The sequence below is a fragment of the Tachypleus tridentatus genome, chromosome 1 (genome assembly GCF_004210375.1).
Source record: "Tachypleus tridentatus isolate NWPU-2018 chromosome 1, ASM421037v1, whole genome shotgun sequence".
NCBI lineage: Eukaryota > Metazoa > Arthropoda > Merostomata > Xiphosura > Limulidae > Tachypleus > Tachypleus tridentatus.
Genome location: NC_134825.1, coordinates 66,105,580 through 66,124,746, shown reverse-complemented (window position 1 = coordinate 66,124,746; position 19,167 = coordinate 66,105,580). Strand labels below are relative to the sequence as shown.

The 19,167-nt window shown below is 30.5% G+C and overlaps 2 protein-coding genes across 3 annotated transcripts in view; one reads left to right on the top strand and one right to left on the bottom strand.

Annotated features, from left to right (window-relative positions):
• The window catches only part of LOC143250824 (glyceraldehyde-3-phosphate dehydrogenase 2-like), a 15,745-nt gene extending 15,447 nt beyond the window's left edge, over nucleotides 1–298 (bottom strand). The window contains exon 1 of the mRNA XM_076501879.1: nucleotides 183–298. The gene's annotated coding sequence lies outside the window, so the exon portion shown is untranslated. The remainder of the gene's footprint in view (nucleotides 1–182) is intronic.
• Nucleotides 211–19,167, top strand: LOC143250830 (mitochondrial 2-oxoglutarate/malate carrier protein-like). Of its 2 annotated transcripts, none has more exons than XM_076501891.1 (10): nucleotides 211–465; nucleotides 2,815–2,876; nucleotides 3,897–3,987; nucleotides 5,444–5,524; nucleotides 5,897–6,019; nucleotides 10,387–10,477; nucleotides 14,168–14,258; nucleotides 14,921–15,020; nucleotides 15,631–15,682; nucleotides 16,863–19,167. In XM_076501891.1, exons 1-10 carry the CDS (start codon nucleotides 386–388, stop codon nucleotides 17,040–17,042), a joined length of 951 nt encoding a protein of 316 aa, XP_076358006.1. In that variant the 5' UTR covers nucleotides 211–385; the 3' UTR covers nucleotides 17,043–19,167. The 2 variants fall into 2 exon arrangements, with proteins under 2 accessions (XP_076358006.1, XP_076358016.1); XM_076501901.1 differs by having other exon boundaries at nucleotides 329–465; nucleotides 2,774–2,876.

Genomic DNA, 19,167 nt, shown 5'->3' with positions numbered 1-19,167 from the left:
GTTGAAAATAGTTTTATTAGTACAACCGACTTTAAATCTAGATTTTCGATTTCGAAAATATTTAACTTAAATATATCTCAGAATAAGTTACAATAAACACGTATTCCTAGAAATGTAAGGTATATAAAACCGAAAAACATTTATGTCAAACTCAAATAAAAACTTCAGCAACTTCCACTCACCTTTACCAAGGTCAGAATCAACTTACGTAAGACAAATAGGACTGCGCCAAAGCTTTTATATACAATACGAGACTTCGTGGCATTGTGGGATATAATCTTCTCCCAGGGACCACCAAATGCATTTGTGAACACGTAGGCCATTTGAACTACGTCAAGTTATTGTAGAAAAACTGGGTTGGGGTATACTGAAGTCGTAAAAAAAGATGTCGGTGTCTAGTTCTCAGCCTAAGCAACCGGCAACTATTCCTAAATACATCCGGTTCCTCTTTGGAGGAACGGCTGGGTATGCTGTATTTTATTATTTTGTAAAGTTGTCACAATGTTACACTAATTTTACAGAAATTATGTTAAAACAGAAGTATCTGGCATTAAATTCTGAATGATCTTGTAATTTATGGCTTTGAAACGTACACACGACTAACTTCTTTAATATATCATAATTTTATATTTATATTAATGGGATATAAATTTAAGGAAAACCTTAAAACAATATGCATTTTATTTATTTTTTTTCAAATAAAATATTCTGTTATATGCCTTAAAATTTATATTATAAATGTTTTGTTACTCCATCACTGGGTATGCGGGTGCATCCGAAATATGTGTACATAGTTTGTTAGTCCTAAAATTGAATATGCCCTGTTGTTCGTTCTTCACTCCATGTCGGTTTTATTATGGTTTATTATAAACCTTTTAAGGTTGCATATTAAGATCGAGAAAACATCGTGCATTTACCACATACACAACAACTGTAAGAAACCCATATTAAAGGTCAACAACTTTATTGGAAAATAAAACTATATTAATTGAGATGACTTCAACCTTGCCAAAATTTATATTTGTGCCCTTAGTCGTACCAATTTCACCATTTAGTATGAAAAAATATGAGGTATCAACACTATTGATTCCCTTAACAATCCTAATCAGATCCCCTCTTTTTTTTTTCCAAATGAAAACTATTTCATAGATCTTAACTTGTCCTCATATGAGAACTTTCCATTACAAATATCATCTTAGTAGCCATTTTGTTAACACCTTTCAAGAATTTGAAGTCCTTAAGATAAGGAGCCACATATTGTACAAAGTACTCCAAGTGAGAATCTGTATTTAGAAATATGCAATTATTTATCTGTTACTGAAAGGATCCAGTGAAAAGATGGCAATATCCATTGGCGTTGAAATATTTTTTAAAGGTTACAACTTGGACACAGGAAAAAACAGCTAATTTATTTAAATCAGAATGGGTTTAACAGATTGAGAAGGAAAAACTGATGTTTTGAACTGAAATTATACAAGTTAAAACTCATTTACCTTTTGAGAGGACATTCAACTTTCGTATAGATTTGTAACTCCTGTAATAAATTCTCTTTTTACCCACAAAAGAGGTGAATCTTCAATAAGTTGTAGTATTTGTTCTTAAACTTTGCCATTTGAAAACATAGAGTTTTAAGGAGAACATTTAGCAGTCTTGTTCCTTTATATATGTATATAAGTTGTAAAGATAGTTTTTAATTGTGTTGTGACCAATATTCCTTCTTATTTTTTCAGTCCATGTGCTGAATGACTTTTTCTTGTGCACTACTTGTGTTTGTTTTTGGAGGGTGAGATATTTTTATACCATCAACTATAATGGATCATTAGACTGCTTTGTAATTCTACCAATTGGGTATTTAGGCTTCAGGCCTATCAATTGCCAGTGCCATTAAAACCGTCAGCTTGCTAAGACTCTTCACCATTAATAAAGAGTTTGTGACACTTGATTGGTTGTTGTGTGGCTACTTAGCTTAGAGGGAATATTGGTTGTGACCGGTACAGCTGATATGATAAATGATAAAAAAAAAAAAACTTTGTGTACATTTATGTTGTGAGATACTTAAACATTTTCAAGACTGCACATAATTTTTTATCACATCAACATGTTTTTCCAAGTATTCTTACAATATATTTAAATAATAATACATAATTACCTTATATGTAGGATACTCTTTATAGAATTCTAATATTGTTGAAATTATTCTGTTAGAAGTTTTGAAGGAATTGCTTAATCATGCATGTATAATGAGTTACATTTATATGAATTTTGAAATAAATATTGATTGAATCGTGTGCAGAAGTGGAAGCATGCAAGAAAATGAAAATTAACCAAGAAAATACTGTTTATCTATTAGTTAACTAGTATTAATAAGACACTATATGTATTTTCTGGTGATGCCTGTTATTAATTTAGGCTAATATAAATAATTTTGCTATTGTGTTTCATTTACCTCTGTATTTATGAATATGATGTATTTAACCTCCTTGTGTTCTTAGTTCACTGATATGTTTAATGTTTGGAAAATATTAACCATTATTTTTTGTACTGTATGTACAAGTTAACTGTAACTATTGTTGACCTGCAGGTCCAGCCATATGCTGGAATTTTCATAATGTACAAGTTCTTTTACATTCTTTATAAGTTTATAGAATTAATTACTTTTTGAAATCTATCTATATAGGTTTATTCAAAGTATTTTTCAGTACCAGTGTAATATAACTTCAAACTTCAAATATATTAATTTTATATATTTTGTTTTACTAATAACTTCTCCAAGAATTTGAAGAAACAATATAATAAACTTTTGGCCTATCATAGGATGGCAGCAACTTTATTTGTCCAACCACTTGACCTTATTAAGAACCGTATGCAATTAAGTGGTAAGTACTACTATTATATTGTTTTTAAGGAACAACTAAATGCAATTTAGCCACTGGATAACTCTTAGGATTAACATAAATATTTTTGTCCATCCTGTACACAGTTTCATGGAGATATGTTTCACAATTTATTACATCTATATTTCTAAGTATGTTTGGTGTTACTATTAGTGAATGATGCTTACAAGTAAAGAAAATGTGTTGGCTTTTGTTAGACTATTGACCAATGAGTAGTGTGTGATGATGGTAGATGCTACAATCTTCACACATGTTATGCTCACAACAAACAGTTGTTGATGTAAAAAGTGTACATTTTTTATGTTCAAAGAATTTATTTGTAATGAGATATAAAACAGTAATAATATACTTTGTTTCTGTTTTGAAATATAACCCAAAAGTACTCATTAAACTGTAAAACAACTACCAATGTTATTTTAAAAATAAATCACCAATTCAAACATTCCTAGCAATCAGTTTTACAATTGTTAACCTGAAACTCTTAATTAATAGTTATTAAACTCTTGTATAGTTAACACTTCCTTATTAGGTCATTCAGAGCTCTACATTACTGCAAGTCGTGAAGTACAAAATGTTTAGTTGTAAGAGTTTTATGCTCTTACATTAGTCTAGTAGCTGATCAAAGATTCTCTTAAAATAAACTGCACTTTGGTTGTATTCCATACTAACTGATGTATCTGGGGCTTGTATGCATTTATATGTACTATTGAGGACAAAAGATTATAAAGTTCATTTGAGTTATTTAATAATGAACAAATCATAAGGTTGAACCATCAAAACTGAAAGATGAATAATCACTCTCTTTTGACTTTTGTTTACACATTACTATTATGTATTACTTTACAATTGAAAGAAACCAGATGCTGAAACTCTTTCTTAGTATTGTATATAAGCCAGTAATCAGTAAGTTGATTAATTTGATTGAAAAACACTTCTGTGTTACTTTGTAATATTCAAAACACAGGGATGGTTAAATGTTTTTTTTTTGTTATTCATTTGCAGGAGAAGGAGGGAAAGCTAGAGATCACAAAAGTAGTTTTCATGCAGTTAGGTCAATAGTAAAACAAGAAGGTCTCTTTGGTCTCTATTCTGGGTAAGACATCCTCTTATGGATTTGAAAGATAGTGTTAGTTTCATTCAGTATTTTCAAGATTCTCTTTCAGGTATTTTAGTTTACAGGAAAAAGTTTCAAAACAATACAGTATATATATGATACTTGCTATAACTTTCAACAAAAAAACAATATATATTTTCTGATACATTCCAAAATGTCTGATGCAGTTTTTTTTCTCATAATGTAGTGATTTCATTTTGTCAAATGTTGATAATATTTGTTCTTACAAATAGTAGGTTTTGAAATGAGGTTGTATATCAATTTCACAGATAACTTAAAATGTGTCTTCTTTATTATAAATATTAAATGTATATTTAATAACTACTTAAACCGAAGTATGATAAGCGAAAATTAATCTACAAGTAGCAACAACCTATATGTAAAATTTAGAACTGATTAGTAGCAGTAATATTCTCTGCTATCTAAACTCCTGCAGAATAATAAAATACCTTAAATTGAGATAATACATTAAAAACTATAAAAATAAAATGTGGTAAGAACGAGTTGAAATTCAAGGACTTTGTGTAAATGGTTAAAATATTAAAATATTGAAACAATCAATGTTGTATAATACACATTTAAAATTTTTAAAAATGCTTATAACTCATAAAAGACATTTTATATGTTTTGACATAATTCGTGTCATCCTCAGGGATGTGAATAGCAAATGGTTTGCAACATATGAATACAAAAAGCCATAATCTTGCAACTACTTGTTTACATATTTAAAAAAGATCACACCATTTACTTACTTTCTGATTTTCTAACCCTTCATTCTTATTTAAAATTAAATTATTTTTACTGTATTTCAATACTTCTATGGTTTCTCTAATATTTCTAGCCATCATGTTATTCAGTTGAGCAAGAAGAACAATTTTGTTTTCCACTGGATGACATGGCCAATATAATTTAAATGTTCAGTAAATGCAGATTTTTCATATTTGTTTTTAACATTTCTTGTATGTGAATTTACTCTAAATGTTAATTTTTTTCTGGTTTCACCAATGCATACACCATCAAATTGACATTAAATTTTATAAATACATGTATTCTCCATTAAGTTTATTTAATTTTTAGTTTGAGATATATTTAGTGAAATATTTAATAAATCTAAAGATGAAATTAATTTAATGGACAAAATGGGTATATTATTTTGGCTCAACTAAATATGTTTTTCATACTCCTGAGGGTCATGAACAACATACATAACTGAGTGTCCTTTACAAATGCTGAATCTTTTTTGAAATAAAATTTTTATTTTGTATCATACAGTGTTGACCACTTCAGTATCTTAATATTTTAGGTAAACAATTTTAGAGTTTAAAGAATTGTTGCACAAAATATTTTGGGGTACAAAAAGAAAGTGTTTTAAATTCAGATGATGCTTCTCTAAGCTTTTGTGATTATCATGAGTATTTAATTTGCATCTTAACAGATTATCTGCTGGACTTCTTCGACAAGCTTCGTATACCACGGTACGAATGGGAGTGTACTCTACTCTTTTTGAGAAAATCTCGTAAGTGCATAATATTAGAGGAATATGTTAATGACTACAGCTTATCAGTCTTTAACTGATAACGTATTTATAAAGAATACATGCATTTTTATAAATTCACAATAAAATTGATTAAGGTCTTTTAGGATATATTGAATGACTCTGAACCACTTTCTGAAGGTTAACTAGGGTGTATATGCAAATAAAATTAAGTTTTTAAGTCTGTTATAACAAAAATCTTTCTTATTTCTTTGTTGAATATTTATTAATTTATTTTTATTTCATACTTACTAAGTAAAAACCATTTTTATTACAATTTGTTATTCTAATGTTACTGTGTTTTTTGGAATAGAAATATTCTTTCTTTTTTTCCCCTTCCTACCTGATCACTAGTAAAGATGGGAAACCACCAAATTTCTTTATGAAAGCAGGAATTGGAATGACAGCAGGTGCAGTTGGTGCATTTTTTGGGACTCCTGCAGAAATTTCTCTAATTCGTATGACAGCAGATGGACGGTAAGTTGGGGGTTTAAGCAATGAAAGTAAACATTTAAAAAAGCAGTATTTTTATGTTCTGTTCTTCATTTAAACTTTTGCATTTCTTACATTTTAATTATTATCATGTAATAGTGTTTTCTACAGATTTATACATTATGTATAAATTATAAACCATATATGAAACCAATACATGAACATTGTTAATAGGTTGCATAATATTAAAAGTAATTTAAAAATCATTAAATCTATGAAATATAAATTTTAACTCTTTCTTTGCAGCATGTGTAAATCTGCACAAAGATATGCAAATTTTTAAGGTTGTTAGAATTAATTATTATTAACATAAAATGAAAGGTTATCATACATAGAAACAAGATATGAAAAAAATCAAGTACTCACAAATCCTTGATGTTGACACCATCTGAAAGGCATGCATCTTGAGTGAACTGGTAGTGGGTTGATACCAGGTGGAGGGAATACATTGCTCAGAAATCTTGCCACCAGTGATGACACATTTTTGTTATTTATTTATATTTATATTTACTATGTAGAATTACAATTACTTTTGAAAATATGGTAGATTTCAATTCATTATATATATATATATATACTCTTCAAAAAAAGAAATGCAAAAGGCAAAATTTGAGACAAATTGTTAACAAGTTTATCCCGGGTAGTTCTGTATGACATGTGTGAAACTTTGCACATTCACTGCTGAACATTCAAGGTCTGCAAAGGCAAAGTCCACGCTCACTAGTTGAAGTTTAACGTCACTCAATGTCAATAATGAGTATGCTCCCCCGTGAGCATCAATAACTGCTTGACATCTCCTGCCCATGGAAGTGATGAGATAACGAATCACATCCTGTGGAATGGCTGTCCACTCAGCCTGCAAAGCTGTTGCAAGCTGAGGTAGAGTCTGCGGTTGAGGTTGTTGCCGTCGCAGACGTCGGTTCAACTCGTCCCAAAGATGTTTGATGGGGTTTAAATCTGGTGATCTGGAGGGCCAGGGAAGAACGTTGATGTTGTAGTGTCTAAAGAAGACAGTGGTGAGTCGGGCTGTGTGAGGACGGCGTTGTCATGTTGAAAAATTTCGTTGACGTTCAGCATGATGGATTTCACATGGGGCCTAAGAATCTCGTCGATGGTTGCATATGGTCTGATCGGAAATCCTATGCAGCTCTGGTATGGTTGAGGCAGTAGACGTTGCAGTGGTGGTCCTAACCCGAAGGTGACATAACTGGATGTAGTAATCTTGTGCGGGCGTGGTCACACGAGGTCTGCCAGATCGTGGACGGTCACGAGTTGATCCATGTTGTTGGTGACGATTTCATAGTCTTGTGATGGTGCTTGGGTGGACATTCACAGCTCTGGCAACATCTGATCGAGATGCGTCTGCTTCCAAGCGACCAATGGCGTTGTTGCATTGTGCTTCAGTCAGTCTTGGCGTAACTGTATTGTGTGTCGGTGGCTTAACACTGAACTATGGAAACAGAGAACACGTCACTTTTATAGGGATTTTGCACATGTTGCACTTGCAGAACATGCAGATCTCTTAATCAAAAAAATTATTGGACACGAATGCGTTTTGGCGAAAGATCCGATGTTTTCCTCCGTTTTCAAAGTGCACAACTTTTATTGTCATTTTGGTTTGACAGTCAGTGCCTTAACACGTGTAACATCACATACTCTGAGCTTGTAACGTTATTACATATATTTCTCTTTAAAATAAAAAATATATCCCTTTTGCGTTTCTTTTTTTGAAGAGTATACTTTATAATAATAGTAAAAGACAATTATTATATTTCCATATAATCAAAATATTCAAATTTGCAAAATAAATGTATTCACAAAATAATTTTGATAAATCCATTTTTTATTTAAATTTTCTATATAGATTTCAGTTAAACATGTATACTTTATAATAACAGTAAAACGTAATTGTTTTTAAAATACTAAGAATACTTAAAATTGAAAAATAAATGTATAGATATTAAATTATATTATTTTCTTTCTATGCTATACTTATATAGATAATGATATTTAACAATTTACATATTCAATTCAGATTTTAGAATTTCTTCAATAACTGATAATCTACAGAGCACTGACCCATACACAATGTAACACCACAATCGTGACAACGGAATGATGCCAATTTGTGAACCTTTTTGCATTTGTCCACGTTCTTGCACATCATACAAATTATCTGTTGGAATAGTCTTTTTCCCATAGGTGAAAGATATAGGAAATGACAGGTCACACAGATTTTTCCTGAGAGCCCATTGTATGTAAATAATTGAAGTCATTCTGGCTTTGTTGATGTGAGAGTTTCATATTGCTTGAGGATTTGCAGGATGGCAATGTAACTGAACACCTGCAATTTCTTCCTCTTACCTGTCCATATCTGATGGAGAAAGACCATCTTGATGGACTTGTGAAGGCACTCTACACCACTGATTTGTCAACCATATGTTTGTTTTCCACATAGTCCATAGCTGCATCAGGTTTAATCATTTTTTCATTTGTTACATGGTGCCTTTTGCCACTCTCCTTCATTATGGCTTTTTGAATGGTGGTCGACATGTTGACATCCCTCTCGTCATGCCAATAGAAGCCTGAAATATTTCCCAATATCCAGAGATCAATGGTCCCCATATTTGGCATCCTGCTTCAACTTAGGCATATACTGTCAATTGACATGTTCAGTGCCAACTGAAATGATGTTATTTTCGTGCAAAAACAACATAGGGAAGAACTTGTATACCATTCCCTGTGTATTTGTTCATCATTTTCTTTATAATGGCACCTGATTTGCCCAAGGGATCATCAGATGGGATATCAATATCAGTTGGCTTTAATATTATCATATCCAAAATGATACCAGCCTCAGTCATAATCACATTAAACAAAAGTCTTTATGCCAAAGTGGTGCCCGTTTGATGGTATATATTGCTTGAAGAAAAGCCTTCCTTTAAATAAGATGAGAATCTTGTCTGTTACAAGTTTCCAGAAAGGATAAAAGAACTAGGTAACCCTCTCCTTCAGCATTGGAAATAAGCCTCTTAGTTTCAATAGCCAATCTTTCACAACTGGGTTTACATTATCAGGAAAATGAATGAATCTCAAAAGTAAGAAATTCTTCCTGACCATGTAGGATATCAATAAGAGGATTGTACTTCCAAAAATTGTTGAGAAACATATACAAGTCACTGATGGTTGTAGTATCGATCCATCAACTGACTCATGAATGTGGCAAAAACAGGCTTATAAGTGACAAAATATCTGTATTTGTTTGTTTCATTCATTATGTAATTCATCATTTCATCATCTAAGAAGGCTTGGAAATATCCTGTTTCTTCAACCTCCTCACTGGTTGAGAATTATGATATTTTTCTGAAATTTCAGGATCAAAAGCATAAATTTCTGGGCAAAAATTATCTTCATCATGAGACCAGACAAAGGGTCGTATATCAGGCTCAGTCATGGGACCAAGCATTGATCTACAAACTCTTCTTCTACATCAGTTGCTCTTGAATAAATTTCTTGATACTTCACCAGAGAATAATAATACTAAATTACTGAGTTCTGATAATTGTAATAGTGTAATATTCTCCCAAACAGGGAGGTTTTGTTTGAGAGTAGCAGACACACAAGATGTACTAGGTCCTTCAGCCATGACTGCATCTTGGTAACTTGAAGGTGGGCATAGCATTAATCATAGGTTAACAAAATGTATTGCTTGTTTTTACTGCAGTCAGCCAAAATACATTGAAACATACATGTCAAAAGAGCAAGTAAATGTACTTATTGTCTGAACATAAATCTACGGGACTGAAGTTGCATGATTCGAGCTAGAGTGTGTGAAAGTTGAGATTTTTCATATATTGTGGGTCACATGACAAAAAAACTGAAGTTTAATTGTTTTTAAATGTTTATTTTGAAACAAAGGAATGTGGGTCACATGACAAAAAAACTGAAGTTTAATTGTTTTTAAATGTTTATTTTGAAACAAAGGAATGTGGGTCACATGACAAAAACTGAAGTTTAATTGTTTTTTAATGTTTATTTTGAAACAAAGGAATTAAAACTTAGATAACATAAAACTTTACATTATAACATACATTGTGATATTAATATTATTAATATACATGGATAATAAAGTTGTTTAATTAAATTTTGAATGTAATTCAGTAACACGTACAGAAAGAAGTTTAAAAAGTGCATTGTGTTTAAAGGGTTAACCATAATAATAATAAAAAAAAGTTAAACTCATGTACTGTGTACTTTATGTAGAAATAATTTTTCTCTCAATTAAAGATATACTTAACACATAAGGATTCATCCGAAATCCTATCTAACCAGCTTTGTTTTCATGTTCCTAGTCTACCCATAGCTGAAAGACGAGGTTACATGAATGTATTTGATGCATTAATTAGAATAACAAGAGAAGAAGGAGTGTTGACTTTATGGCGTGTAGGTATTCAATTATTTTAAAGAAGAGTTATATTTACAAAACATTGTCTTGCCATAAGCAGTTAATGTTGAGATAAGGACGATGTTTGTAATTAAACATTGTTTGTGTTGGTAAGCTGTGTGGATCTCGAACAAACAACCAAGGAGTGTTGACCTTATGGCATGAAGGTATTCAGTAATTTTAAAGCATAGTTTTATTTACAAAAAAAAAGTATTTTGTTGATGTAAGGGCTTTATGTTTAATTAAACATTGCATTGTTTGTCTTGGTAAGCTGTTTGGGCCTCAGTAACAAACAACCAATGTCTTACTTGTTTTGTAAGTAGTAACCTACTCCAATTTTCTTTAAATTAGTTTCATTAGTATAATTAGTTATAATTTTGAGTAATTTTTATACATGTGAAGGTTTTGTAATGTTAGATTTATTGCACATAAACTTGAGTTTAAATCTCCTAAACTGATGAATATTAAAATATATTATTGGAATTATAGTTGAAAATACTGTTAACAGTAAGAACACTTAACTGATGATTTATTGCTTTCTAATCAGTATGAATTTTTAGTTTTCTAGTATATTTATTCATGACATTAAATACTTTTATTCAATTTGTTATATATAATTAGCTTCATTGATTTGTATGTTACATTTTAGTTGTTATCTGTACGGTTAGTTTACATTTGATCAGAAGTTTTTAAGAAATACATGAGTTCTTGCATTTACCGGCTGAGTATTGGGTCTTGGTTAGAGTGACCACTAAATTTGCTGTAAACAAATTTGGTAAAAGAGTTTGAATAACTTTTGTGTCATTTTTCTTTCATATGTTTCTTATAAATAACCACCTACAGGCAGATTATCCAAGCCCCTGAATTAAGTTACCCTTAGTCCTTTTGTGTTCCAGAGAAAGCAAGTCTCATTTTGTAACTCAGTTTTGTAACTCATGTATCCTACCACTAGTCCATCTCTGAATTTTTTCTTCTAGTCGATATCATTCCTGAAAGAAGAAAACCAAAACTATACACAGAGACTTGTACAGGATTAAAATAGCCTGCTCATTCTTAAATTTTAAAATTTGGCTTAAAAAATCTAAAAGCTGTATATACTGTTTTTAGTATACCTGAAGACTTTAGGTTTTTATTAACACTCACATGTAATTTATTCCCAGTTTATTTTTCCACAATACTAATGCTCTTCTAACACACAAAGTAAGTTCTTTCTAAATTTCAGTGTCCCAAATGTTTTACCTTATATTTCTCAAGACTGAAATTCGTATTTCCGATACAGTACTTTACCTCAACTCACTGGTACATCTATTGTTCATTGCTGCCCTCTATGTGCAAAAATGTTTTTACATAACACAAGCCGTGAGTTCCCACATATCCCATGATCAACATGGTTCAACTGCATCTGACACGTAAATCATCATGGCATCATCAATCACCAATAGGAGTGCAACACACCCTTCTAATGCATATGAATCCCTCTGTTTGCTTCTACTGAACTGTCACTTTTCATTGATAGTGCTATCATCATAATATATTTTGTTCGAGCTTTCTTCCTCAGTTGGTTTTTTTTTTATTTCATATCAGTTGGAAATATTTTTCTGTATTTTTAGGGTTTGTTTGTTTTTTCTACTTAAGGAAAAGCTTATCTTTATTGTTCTCAACTTTTCCTTTTGATTTTCACTGGAGTTTACGTTTCCACTCTTAAAGTGATATTGTTTACTCCCGGCACAAATACACAGGCTTCGGGCAACGGTACTTAAATGAGGAATTGTCTTCTTTTCTTATGTTAGGAAATTGATTGTTATACAAGTTGACTTTCATCAGGCCTCAAGTTTAGGGCCAACACATTTTTTGAATATGGTCCACAGACTTCAGATAAACAAGCTCTTATACTGTTATTGTTTTTGAATATTTTTTGTATTAATATTATTATTTGTAGTTATTTGGATTCAATAACAAGTTTAGTTTGAGTTGTAAATATTTATTGTAATGTTAGCGTTTCAAATTAGAGCTTAGTTATATCCTTTGTGCTACAACATTGGATTACCTTAACAAGTTTTTGTTATTTTAGGCTTATCTGCCATTTTTTTTACTTATAAATCATAAATTAAGTTAAATATATTGTTTCCTTCAACAAATACCATTTAATAAATTTTTATTATTAATACACACATTTAATTTTACAATGTAACAACTATTTTACTTTTTTGTAATTATTTATATTTTCTACTTGCAATTAATTTGGTTTGTGAGGACTCCTGGGGCTGGAGTCTGCACAACCTTCTCCCATTTTTGCTCACTTTCCTGCTAAATCTGTTGAACCCATTTAGTATAATTTTGAATTTGTCAATTTTCCTTCACCTGATTATGACTTATTTTCCCAGATCCCTACTTCAGAGTCTACTAGGCTTACCTCAGTAGTTTTTGGACATATTTTATGGTATTTGTTTTCTCTCTTTTTCCAGATGTTATGGTTTATATTGGGTATTTTTCTCCCTTTTCTTGAGAGAGGGTGTTTGCATGCCTTTCACTTTACAGTTTTTGGTTAATTTTGCCTTAGCTTACCATCAGGCAGATTGTTCTATTTTCTTGATTCTCTGTACTTAGAATCTGTTGTGTGTTAATCCTATCCTTTTATCCCTTCCCAAGTTTTCCACTCTTCAGCTTCTCCTGCTGACTCTTCTACAGAAATTTTCTGCCACACATCTCCATTCTGAGGCATTCCACTTAATTTTTGTAGATTTTCATGGGATACCTTCCTCCTCTTTATCTCCACATTGGGACAATTGCCATCGTAGTCTCTTTACATATGCATGTGACTTTTTTGCTTTTGAGATCTCCTGGGGCAGGACACTGTCTTGTACTAAGCTTGTTTACCATCCACTTCCATTCGAGACTAGACCAGTTCTTTTTCTCCACCACTCTTTCTACACTGTGCATAGAATATACATGGTACAGTTGTGGTGCAGTCTCCTGTGCAGGATATTCTACAGCAAGGATCTTCATTTTACAAGTACTCTTCAAAATCTTTCGAAGAGAGCTTCTTTTTTTCCCTCACACCTGTTCAATGTGAGATTCTAACTATATCTTTGGGCAGAGGTAAGCTACTGTACCAGAGATTATAATTTTCCTACTGAAAAATGTATTTTAGGAAGTACATACCTCCAATCACACTTCCCACTCTTTCTCCTCACTGAAAACTGATACTTCTATTTTATGCCAAAACTCAAATTGATAGTTCAGTAAAATTGAATAGGGGAAAGGAGGGTTGTTGCATTCCTATTGGTGGAGGGTTGTTGCATGGTGATTAAATCTACTTTGTGCTAAGTTAAGCAGCACTGTGTTCTCATGATTTACATAAAAAATGTTTTTTCTTTATGGATGCCTTGACTAAATTATTTTTTAAACAAAAGAATCTCAAGTAATCTGAAATTTTTAGGTGTTAATGTGTTTTGCTAGATTTTACATAAGTTTTAGAAATGTTAAAATGATTCCAGTTACAAAACCACATACCTATGTAACTGGTTTCTCTTCACAGAATGAGTAAGTTATCTCCAGTATTAATGCCAAATAAGTTAACTTTTTTTTTTGCCATACAGTCATGTTTTGAAGGAGTTAGTGTGCTATTTAATGTTACCTATTATTTCCGGGTATTTCTGGGTTGTTCATACTATGTTTATTTCATCTAGGGTTGTATTCCTACAATAGGTCGGGCTATGGTTGTTAATGCTGCCCAGTTGGCATCCTATTCACAAGCCAAGCAATTTATTTTATCTACAAGTAAGTGTAGGACTTTTCCACAACTTAGAATTTAACCATCTTGATGTTTTAAAATTGAAAAGATTAAAAATCTAAGTGTTAAGTTGTCTAGAAATAAATAAGTATTCATTCAGACGAGAAATTATTTGAAATGGTGGTAAAATATATGACAAAGGTTTAAAAACCCCACACCTATTGTAGTTTATGAAGTTGTACATCTAGCAAAAATGTTACAAAAATACAAATGGCAAAATACAGTATATCATTATAATAGATTTATCTGGAATGCAAATCAAATGGGAATAATTAGATTTAAAAAAGTAAAGAACTTGCCTAGAAAGCAGCATTGGTTGTGATAAGCTAGGTAAAGTATTTTCTTATTCATTCAACTTATTATAAGGGCAGCATATGATTCACTTAAAGCACTGAAGAAAAAAAGATGAACATTTTTAAAGAACAGATGAACAGTATTTTTGAAATAGAAAGCAAATAGCTTTCACAAAACATAATCCTCAGTTAATTGTACATTAATGATTAGTTGTAACATCTTCAACCCAAGAGCTCTTGCAGAGATTTTGAGGTTGTCTCCTAAGGTATCTAATTAAAAATTATCTAGTTCTGTATGTACCTACAAAAAATGTGAAGCACCTAACTCATCCTAATCAGAGACATCATATTTTTAGGTTATTTTGTTGACAACATTTTATGCCACTTTGTTGCCAGTATGATTAGTGGTCTTGTTACTACTGCAGCATCCATGCCAGTTGATATTGCCAAAACAAGGTAAAGTCTCTTCTTTTTTTTCTACAGGCAGTAAAATCAATCACTTTGTGAGCCTGCTGCAATATGATATGTTACTTATCCAATATATATTTTAGTAATTACAAGTAAGAACTTTGCAAAAACAAAATTAGGAGTTTTGTTTGTTTTGAAAATGTAAATTTAATAACATTGTAATTAGTTTTTGAAAATGTTTCTTTTATTAATTTTATAAAGAAATTAGCTAAACTTTCATAAAAATTGTATTTTCAAGATGGCTGATATAGGTATTAAAACTTTAATTAAAATAATGAACAGAACATTTCATCTTTCTTAGGTCATCCTCAAGTTAACAAAGAGAGTTTGCAAACCCTCTTTGTTAACCTGAAGATGACTTAAGAAGGTCGAAACATTGTTCTGTACTTTATTTTAAAGTTTTAATAGCCATACTAGCCATCTTGAGAATGCATTTTTATTTCAAGCAGGTTTCTGATCATCATGAATTATTTCACAAAGGTTGTTCCATCATATATAGAAAGCTTACACAGCTTTTAAGTGTTTGATATTGTGATATTAAGTAATATAAAAAAGAAGGATTTATATATAACAGGCTTTATGTAATTTTCATTTTTAGAATTCAGAATATGAAGATAATAGATGGAAAACCTGAGTATCGTGGTGCATTGGTACGTAGTGTGCGTCTTTGTATTTAAATGTAAAAGCATATTTAAAGAAAGTGTATCAGTATTCTTCAAACATGAAACATCAGTGTCAGAAGAAATTAAGTGTTTTACCTACTTTTAATTGACTCAAAAGTGCAATATCGTGGTGATTGTCAATTAAATCATTAGATGAGGAATATAAACCACGTTAGAGAAATGTTTTTCATAAAACCATTTTTTACCAAATTTATATTTTAGTAGGAATATCAGTATTCATAGATTTGCCTAGCTGATAAAATTTGAAATTGGAGTGATTTAAGAAAACAAGTGTTAAATTTTGTATACCCTGTACTGAATTTATTGAAACTATATTGTTATTACTTATTCCTGTCTGTATTTTTTTTATGTGCAAAGAAATGAATTTGCAAAATGTGATTGTTTTTAAAATTCGGAATTAATATGTTTTATACAAGTTTTGCAGTTGTTAGCAAAAGGACTATTGCCAATTTGTTAGTGGGAATGTGATCATACTTCAGACTATAATAATGAATCATTGTGGAACTAAAATTTCATTTTTATTTTTCCATATTGTTATGAGAAAATGAAAAGAAATAGATGATTATAAATTTAAAAACATTTGATTATACTTTTCAGGAAAGTAAATATCTTTATATTTAAATGGTATAAACTTGAAAAGCAGTGATGCTTTTCATCATGTTAGTGAGATATGTGATTTATATAATTGTGTTATGGGTAGGATTTGGGACAAAATCTGGGTGAGTTGGGTGGGCAAAAAACATCTGTGAATATCATATGTATACTATATCCCACAGAAAAGTGGGAGTATAACTGTTTACCCCCTTCCCTCCACAATATGTCTTGTTTTACAATATCATGTAAAGAAATGCATTTTCTATGCTCTTTCCTTTAAATGTTAAAATTATCATAATTGTTGTGTGTAATATTCATAAATAAATTTGTAGATTTCTTTCTACATTTATTTGGTGGTTTTCATCTTTTGTACTCTGGCATTAAAAAAATTAAATATTCATTTAAGAGTAGTGAGATTTTTTTGGTGTCTTGAACCTAATAGATTTTTAGTTATTGTTTATGATGTATCTGTTTTCATTCTGATGTTGTATATTTTTGAGTAAGGAAAAACATTAATTTAGATTTGTTTTCTCCCTCCTTGGGGGGATTATAGGATGTCTTAACGAAAGTTATAAGGAATGAAGGCTTGTTCAGTCTTTGGAAAGGATTTACTCCATATTATGCTCGTCTTGGTCCACATACAGTGCTAACTTTCATCTTCTTGGAGCAAATGAATAAATTTTACCGAGTGTATGTTCTCAGGGATGAGTCAGCAGGAGGTGGAGGACTTTAATAATAAGATCCAGTGTTTTACTAGAAGTGAAGACACTGGCATGTTACAGAACATTCATTGGAGAAATAAGGCACAATGTTTTGTTGAACCTATGTAAATTGAGGGTATTTTTGCACATTTTTTTATAATATTCCCATAGCATTCCACCAAATAATGCATATTTTTATGGAAAAATGAGCTTTTATGCTACATAAACATGGTTGAATTTACATAAATCTGACCATGGTCTCACCATTTTGTGTGGGTATAGTTTTTTATATTGTTTTATGAAGAATAACTATATTTTTAGACAAAATAAAATAAATAATTTGAAAGTATTTACATGTAAAGCCAATTAATTGTTTATGGTTTGAAGAAGTCAGTTTATCTCCCTTAAAGAATTATCAGACAGTTTGATGGTGAAAATAATTTGTAGTAAAGTAAATAACTAAACTCTATACATGAATATACTCATAACTAAATCCTTATAAGTTCAATGCTTATTCAGAACTGTAAATTGTGCTGTATTTAACTCATAAATTAAGGCTTATAGTGTAAACAGTTTTATCCTTTGCTGCTAAACATAATTCTGCCTGGTTGTTTTGCTACCATGCTTCTCTGATACTTGATAAGAAACGAAATATTTTGGAAGGGTAAAAAATATGTTTTAGTTCTGAAATTAATTTAAACATAAAATACCTAGTGTAACTGATACTCAACAATAACTGGACTCAATTCTGCTTCCTTATCAGTTGTCAAAAAAATTAAATCTTCTAAGTGACTTGCATAATTTGGAACTCCAAATTTGACCTAAAGTTTCTAGAAATAAAAAAATTATTAAAGTTACTGAGATTCTGATGCTTTAGGCTTAAACTCTGAGGAACTGATTATTGAGCACCTGTTGCATTTTTTTTAAAACTGTAAAATGGTTGTGATTGCAGATTGAGTTACATCTAGTCAATTTATGACACAATTTAATATTAGTTATATACCATCAGGTTTTGAGTCAAATTAACAAATAGCTCTAAAACAATTATTTGCATGCACTAATGAAACAATAGCTAATTAGTCCAAAACTTCTCAGAAGAAGTGTGTAAAATATTGGAACTGTAATAATTTTTTTCTTTATTGGTTCACTATTAAAAAAGATGAGGTACTTTGACCAAAAATGCTGATAGGAACAGAATTGGTGGGTAGTTTTGTTTGTTTGTTTTCATTTTTCAAGGGTCTCAAGTTCAACTAAAATCAAATGTTTCCAGTTTATTTTGTCTTGCCAAGTTTTTCCCTGAATAAGAAAGGTCCACCTTTTGGAAGTGCTTTGACTATAGACTCATATTTTTATATTAAACTGATTATTTGAACCTACTTATGTTTCTAACATCATTATTACCAGGTGTTGTTGTATGCTAAGCAAAACTTTGATTAAATAGTTTTGTTTTGAATTCACTTTTTGATTATAAGCATTAGTTTATAACAATGTACAATTTTAATAGCAAGGGACAATATTTTTTTAAGAACAGTTATGATGTATCAATCGCTAGTGCAATCATCCTCAAGTACAAAAAATTTAATAATTAAAACTTATGTACTTGAAAATTATTGTTCCAGTGATCGAAATGTTGTGCCTATATAAAAAAAAATATTCTTCCTTACTATAAAAATTGTAACTTGTAATAAAATAAATCTTTGAATCTTGTAAAATTTTGTAGGTTTATTACTGTATTATTTGTTTTAGATCTGCCTTGACATTAATGCTGCATTTTGAAAATGACATTCTTGTTAAAATGTAACTGAGGAACATAATTCTTATATAGGAACTTGCAAAGATGCTGTAGCTTTCTATAGGATGTCTGTTTTTAAAATAGATGTAAAATAGTAAAGCTGGTTCAAAGATGAATTAAAAAGATATTTCTAAGAGATTCCAACATAAATATGTTTCTGAATAGTATATTTTGTGGAATAAGCATTTTTTGCATATAATGGGAATGAAATAGGTTATACTATTTTTGTAATGAAATTTATATAGAAAAATGTTTTTATTACACTAGCATTGACAAAAAAAGATATTTTACACTGAATCAAATAACAATACTTTTGTTCTTTGTATTTATATCTTCAAAAATAATAGATAAAAAAGTTTCTGTTC

Coding starts and splice junctions, on each gene's coding strand:
- LOC143250830 (XM_076501891.1), top strand. CDS start 386: ATGTCGGTGTCTAGTTCTCAGCCTAAGCAACCGGCAACTATTCCTAAA. Junction 5,525..5,896: donor ACTCTTTTTGAGAAAATCTC/GTAAGTGCATAA, acceptor CCTGATCACTAG/TAAAGATGGGAAACCACCAA. Junction 10,478..14,167: donor GAGTGTTGACTTTATGGCGT/GTAGGTATTCAA, acceptor TATTTCATCTAG/GGTTGTATTCCTACAATAGG.